At 37.5% G+C, this 7,332-nt stretch overlaps 1 protein-coding gene across 1 annotated transcript; it reads right to left on the reverse strand.

Annotated features, from left to right (window-relative positions):
* Positions 1-3,807: 3,807 nt before the first annotated feature.
* LOC101467351 (interferon-induced protein with tetratricopeptide repeats 2-like) lies at positions 3,808-5,934 on the reverse strand. The gene is made up of 2 exons (XM_004569369.3): positions 5,930-5,934; positions 3,808-5,792 (listed from the first exon to the last, which is right to left on the reverse strand). Exons 1-2 carry the CDS (start codon positions 5,932-5,934, stop codon positions 4,493-4,495), a joined length of 1,305 nt encoding a protein of 434 aa, XP_004569426.1. The 3' UTR covers positions 3,808-4,492.
* Between the last annotated feature and the right edge of the window lie 1,398 nt (positions 5,935-7,332).

Below are 7,332 nucleotides of genomic sequence, written 5' to 3' on the forward strand. Positions count from 1 at the left end.
TGAGTCAATAACCCCGCAAGACACAAGTGGCTACATAAGGGGTAAATTCAAAATAATACATGATGTGCATACATCCTTTCTTCACAGTCACCTTTGCAGTGCTACTCATTCATTTGATAAACTCTTTACCATAATGGATTATTTTGTAGTGAAGTTATTTTCCGACTGATTTTGCCTTCCCTCAGTCTTGGTTGTCTTTGAGAGCATAATGACAATGAAGTGTAAGGTGATTGGTATGTTTGTTAATTGCCATTTGGTCCCTTGTAAGTTATAAGTGACCTGTATAAACCTCATATTCTATCAGTTGATGGTGATGGTGTACTGCATCTGGTGCAGCCTCCTGTTGAGCCAGACCAACATGCAGTTGTGAGTAATACTCCACAGATTATATGAGTTTACAGTAGAACAGCAATGTTGTTTATTTCTTTACTACAGGAAAATAATGAAGAAACATTGACAGCTGTTACAGAGGAGGAAGCAACAGAGACACTTTATGAGGTTTACATCTTTTAATACTTTGTGTACAGGAAATACAGGCGACCAATAAAGCCAGTTGAACAAAAAATCTGTTTATTCTTCTTTCAACATGTTGAGGTGATGGGTCAAAAGAAATGATTGTGACATATGGTGTCTCTGACTGCTCTTCCATCTTGTATGTCCGTGGGAGGGTCAGGATGTTCATGGTTTGGATCACTGCTGATGTTTGGTTCAGAAGGACAGTGTTCTCCTCTAATTGTGGCAATGTTGTGAAGAATCACACATGCCACAATAATGTCACATGCCCTTTCTGGGGTGACCCTGAGTCTTTTCAGGCACTGGAACCGGGCCTTAAGCATTCCGATAGTCATTTCAATTCTGGCTCTTGTCCTGCAATTAGCCAGATTATATCGCTGCTGTGGGCCCGGTTCAGGGTCAGGGTAAGGGGTAAACATGGATACCCCCTATCACCAAGCAAGTAGCCAGTGAACTCTCCTAAGACTGAAGGATACACTTCAGTTCAAATGTCCCTGAAGCAATTGGTCTTTATATATTTTACAGTATTCTCAACTCACCATGTCCAAATTTTGTGCTCAGTGTACATTCACGGAATATTTGTGAGTCATGAACAGAGCCTGGCCACTTGGCTTCCACATTTGTGATAATGTTGGCAGCATCACATATGATCTTCACAGTGCAGAGAACACAAATTAGCATCCATTACTATAATGAAATAATTTGTTAGTTTGAAATGCTACAGGGAACTATGTACCTGTACATTAATGCTGTGGAAAGACTTCCTGTTCACATAGTCTCCTTCATTTACTGAAGGAGCAATGATTGGAATGTGAGTGCCATCTGTACAGCCAATCACGCCTGGGAACCCTGAAAATAAATGTACAATTTAAGTAGTAGTCCAAGTATCACCACATCATGAATTAAGTTTTGTTCATCCTGCTACCTGCAATTTTGTGGAATCCCTCTTTGATAAATCTTGTGGGTCTATGACCGGGGAACACCACAAACGAGTACAGGAGACGTTTCAGTGCAACTGTAACATTCCTGACTGCCCGACAGACGGTAGCCTTGGAAACGTGCTCAGCGTCACCAATATTATACAGAAAGCTCCCGTTTGCAAAAAACCGAAGTGCAATACAAATAATATGTAATGAACTGAGAGCATGTCCGCGATGTGTCACATGCGTAATATATGGCCTGAGGATGTTATCCAAATAACTTAGAGATTGTGCTGAGAAACGGTAACGTTCGCACAGAAAATCATCAGGAAATGATAAAATGTCCAGACGCGCTCTGATCACTCTCTCCCGGCGGAGAGCTCTGCGGAGAATTTGGGCTTCACGATCTACTGGCTCTTCAAGGAAGTGGCACGCCATGTCCGACACTTCCTACTGTCAGGTTTCCGACAAAGGGGCGGAGACAGTCAGGGTTAGTTGTAGTAAACCTGCTAGGGGGCAGGTTAGCTTCACGGAGTGTGTCGTCATAGTGACTCACTGAGGCTTCATCTGAACTCGCTTTGTGAAACCGAAAACCCAGAGTTTTCGTTAACTCAGGGTATACTTACTCAGTTTTTCCACTAAACCGGCTTCCTGAAACAGGGCCCTGATTGAAGTTCAGATTACAGTTTTCGGCTGTATTGACTAGAGTTGACATCTCATTTAAAGCAGTTAGAACATCCTGTGGCATCTCAGCTTGGCCTAACAATGACCTAAACAGTGTAATTTCCTGGTTCACAACAAACTGCTAATAGTTCACATCTACTGGTGGACACTGTGTTGCATTGGTAAGTTTATCCAGTAGTCTTTGGCTAAGTTCATTTTAATTGCTCCTGGAACAAACAGCGGTTATTTAACACTACTGTATTAGCTTAATTTAATGATGACATTACAGACACATATATCGGGCAGCATAAAGGGTGGACTTAAAGATACTGTTCACATTAATGTCAACATTGGATACTCTGCCATTGTTTATTAAAAGTGTAATATCTAACAATATCACTCGAGGTTACCCTCAAATATCTCTCACCCTCAGTCTCCTCCCTTCCTCCTATATTAGTGTAAGTGTGACAAACAATGTATGAAATTCGTAACAAGTAATCATAAAATAGCATTAATATATGTGTGCGTGTGACAGACTTCTTGACACTGAATATGAGAATGAGCATGTGAAAGGAAAACAATTTATTCCAGCAACAGGGAATACTGTGATTTGATTGTTTGGTAGGTATATAAAATCCCCCACATTAAAACGCCTTTACACTTTGCAACATCTTTGATGTTACACAAAATCATGGTCAAAAGTCTGAAAATGCATTAAAAATGACCTGAAACTAAAAAAAATAGATTTGAAATAAAAAAGAAAATGAAGCAGAAAAATTGTGAAACTAAATAAATGCAAGAAAACAATTTATTCAAAGTAAAATAATTCATGTTTTCAACACATTTTTATTTTATTTTATTTTTTTAATTTTTTAAACTTCAAAACTTAGAATTTCTGTGTGAAATCGCTTGTTTAAATAAGTTTTAACCCTGATTTAGCTCTCTAGTTAGCTAGCCAGTTAGAGGAACTCAAAACTCCTCCTCATATGACGATAATTTTCTAAAAACATCACATGCCTTCAGAAATACGTATTTTCATTTTTTTTTTTTTACAATTTCACTTTTCTATGATGTTTTTTCATTACATTAAGCTAAACTACTAAGGGATACTTACTGTAGGGTCTTACAGTATTTCAAGCCAGACAGCCTCCCTCTTTGTGTCCTTTGTCAGAGTGGCATGAAGAAAGACCGCCCCTTTCCCGCTACTAATATGTCATGTTCCTGGGCAAGATTTGATTATTTTTCCAGCTTGTCTGTTTAAGCTTCTTTTAGTTTAATTTATTACCTATTCTTCCAAATTTAGTATACCATACACACCTTGGCCCACATTAAATCATAAAATATATGATTTGATAAAAATTAAAAGTGTAGGACTGTGAAAAAAACAATAATTGGATATTTACATTCATTCAGTTTATATTGTTAGAATATAATAGTTAACATACACTTAAACACAAACACATTAATCCTGAACTGCTTGTTTTAGATCCTGCTTTTGCTGGATTTTGAAAATAACACAAAAACAGTGCACATTTTTAAATATTTAGTGTTTTACACATTATATTAGAATTAAAAAATGTTTAACTTATTCTTTCTAAGAGTGGACCAGAGCTTTTTCAGTAATTTTACACATTTATTTCTTACAATTCAAGTCCAAAAAGACGTGGTCACAGAGTTCTTTCTTTCTCACAGCAACTTTTTCTTTATCATGTAGAAAAGCAGTTAAAGATGTGACTTCTTTACACTAACAGAAAAAAGGGTGTCACTGGTCCACTTAAGATCAAAGTGGCTTTATGTGGCCTGTAATCAGTTTGATACCCCTGATCTGCTTCAGTCTTTGTCGATGTGCACATTTTGTAAACTGTCTGTGAGAAGCTGAGGACAGTACTGCTTGAAATCCACCGTGCAGCTGCTCACTTCTTTTTTTGCATCATGAGCCCGTGCCAGCTTGGAGATGTTCGCTGATCACTCTGCATTCCTTTACACATAACTGTTATGATCTCATTTCAGAAGGTGTCATACTGTTCCAGATCATTTTCCAGTAACTTCATTTGATTGTCTCAGCCGCAGAGGATAACAAGAAACAAATACAAAAGCTCTTAAAAAAAATTATTCAACCTTTTCAAAATTAAACCTTTTATGTAAAACACAATTAAATGAATGAACAAAAAACAAATGCAAACTGCAAAATTTGGGTAAGAGTCAGCAACATTAATGGAACAATATTACAATCAATAAAGTTCTTTTTCAGGTCATGTATGTTCTTGTTACTGTTATAACAATATCTGAATCAATAATAATTTATTATTAGTTTCGTTGCAAACATTTAGACTGCCAGCATAGTAAATGTTCTTTATCTTTATTCTCTTTCTTCTTCGTAACTTTAGTGTGAGCTCTTACTGTTGCAGCTTGATTAGAAATTCCTCTATTTCTCTGCTACCATATTTTTTAGTGTATTTCTCCAGCATTGTAATGCTGTTTTCACGATGGAAGGATTGGTGTGGTATCACTGCTGCCTTCTTGTGATATTCTATTGAATTTTGTCTATCAATCAACTTTCCGTTAAAATATAAATGTTTTGCATATTTGTTGTAAAGCATTTGTTGCTCCTTATATTCCAGGTCACTTTCTAGCAGTTCATTGTATATCTGGTCAGCTTTGTCTTGCTTATTTACCTTTACATACATGTCTGCAAGAGTTATTTTCATGTTAAGTGAAGAATGAGGGTAAAGCGAAATCACCTCCTTACAGAGACTGATGGCTTTGTCAATCATGCTGTGCTCGAGCAGATTGGTCCTTGTCTGCCTGGAAAAGATCCTACTTCTGTAGCAGTTCGCAGCACACCACTTCAGGTAACGTTCATCTGGATGTCTTTCCAGAGCTTCTTCTATCAAATCAATAGCTTCATGTACAGATAAATATTTACTGTAAAGCATAAGTACCGGATTGATACCACTGTAGCTGCTAACTGGCTTTTTTAAAACTCTTCTGGCCAATGTGCATACTTCATCTTTCATTTTTGTTCCTTTTTGAGGACATGCATCAAGGTAAAGAGCAGCAAGGTACAAGTTCTCTGGATCGTGTTCTTTGGCGATTCTCATTTTTTCCACAATGGCATGGTCGCTATTGTTATGAGCATTCACTAATGCTAACACATAGCTGGTCCGCCATGCCACCATGTCAGGCTGCATCCTGATGGCTCTCTGGAAGTAATCTATAGCCAGCAGCTTTTTTTCTTTGTTGAACTTCATCAGGGTCCAGGCTTTTTCTGCAGAGATCTCTGGATGGAGTTCATCCTGGGATGGAGATGGGTATTCATTCATCAGTGCATTAATTTTTGACAGGTAATTCTGACTTTGTACTTGTTCTCCCTGTTGGTTGTGTAGCCAAGCCAGGTTCCCATAGTTCACTACCAGCCAGGGACCCTCATCTGATACTGTGTTTCTCATCTGACGGAAGGCTTCTGTGGCTCTGCTGAAAAAACGCAGGGCATCTTCACTGAAGCCCAGCTCGTAGTGAATGAACCCCTGCAAGTTATAAATGTGACCCAACCAGCTGTACCCCTCTTCGGTGCCAATGTCCTCCAAATTGTACTTGAGACGGAAAATTGTGGACCTGCTACAGTCCAGATTCCAGTTGAAGTGGCACTGCAGAGCCTCCAGTTTGGACTCCAACGTTGACTGACTCTGAGAAGAACTATGGGGATTCAAAATTAAAACAAATGCACATTCAAGAAATATAATGTTCTCTAAATATTCAAATCACATACGCCCCCCTCCCCCCCAAAAAAAACAAAAAACAAAACAAAACAAAACAGAAAAGCTGCTACTCACCTCATCTTCTAACTCAGTTGCTTTCTAAATAGCACTGGTGTCCTTTCTTTGGACTGTTTCTTTGGGTGTGGCACCATAAAAGTCAGTCATGTTTAACTTCTGTACTGTTGTAAATGATGAACTTTGAACTTAGTGAACTATTACTTCTCATGAAAAAATACCGCCACGTGTATGTTTAATTAGGTTAGCAAGATAGGTTAGCAAATGATTAATTTTGGGTGTTACCCAAAGTATTAGTCAGGAAACTGAAGTGTTGATTGCATACTTTTTTGATTTCTTTACCTGACGTAAGATATTTTAAGCCATCAAAAGGCAAAAATCTAGGTGAGGTCATACTAGATGATGTCTAAACTGAATTCCTCTTGAAATTATTTTTCAAAGTCATTCCATTCAAAGTGCAGTGTAAATAAATGAAGTTCACACAGTTAAAGGCTGAGCCCTACCCAATCAACTCTATCAAATGTTTTTTCTACATTTAGAAACAATACTGTGGTTTCAGTGTTTTTACTGTGTCTATCAAATTAAGTAATCTATGTTTATTCATTCATCTATGTTTATTATTGGGCATACTTTTCAGGGCTTCCAGATGAGTCTTTAATGGCACATATAGTCATTTTTTAATTTATTTTGACTGGTTAGCTAGAAATTGTCCTAATTTGTTACCATGTTCTTGGAAGGCATCCCTTCTATGTATGGAAATAGGGTGTTGGGCCACCCATCACCGGTCATTCGGTACCTTTATGTACGAGCTTGGATTATAATGCCAGCAGTCAGACTTATTTCCAGTAGGTGGTTATAAACTGCAGCAGTAGTGGGATTAAGAAGCCATTTTTATTTAATCTTGTTGTCTCTTTTTTATTGGTTAGGAGCATAGATAATAAAAATTGTCTTTCTTTGCCTTTTATTTTCAGTTAGGGAAGACGAGGGAACTTAAACCTTTGTTTGCTGTTTTGGCATTGTCCCAAATAAACTAGTGCCAGGCATTTCAGTTGTTCTGTGAAGCTGGCCTTTTCTTATGAGTTGTTGGAGTGGGGAGTTGCACCTCATCTCATTTTTTTAATTTTCTGTTTCTCAACATATATATATATTTTATTATATTTTATATATACATGAGTGTTACTTTATGTGCAATTTGGAGTTTTTTCTATGTACAATATTTAGGATTCCATTGCCAGTAGTGATGTGCCGCTGTTATCTGTATATGACTAAAAACACTTGAAATGTATTCAAATGAAAGTCTGTCTCTGCAGTAGTCATCATTTTGCACATGGATGTTTAGCTTTAAAATATGTGACCTCTCTAAACATTAGCAACTAAGAAAACTTGGCAAAAGGTGGCCTGGTAAATAATAAGTAAATAAATTTTTTTTTTCTCCTATCCAATTTGGGGTCATAGGGGGCTGG

Source organism: Maylandia zebra, linkage group LG17, assembly GCF_041146795.1.
Source record: "Maylandia zebra isolate NMK-2024a linkage group LG17, Mzebra_GT3a, whole genome shotgun sequence".
In the NCBI taxonomy this organism is placed as follows: domain Eukaryota; kingdom Metazoa; phylum Chordata; class Actinopteri; order Cichliformes; family Cichlidae; genus Maylandia; species Maylandia zebra.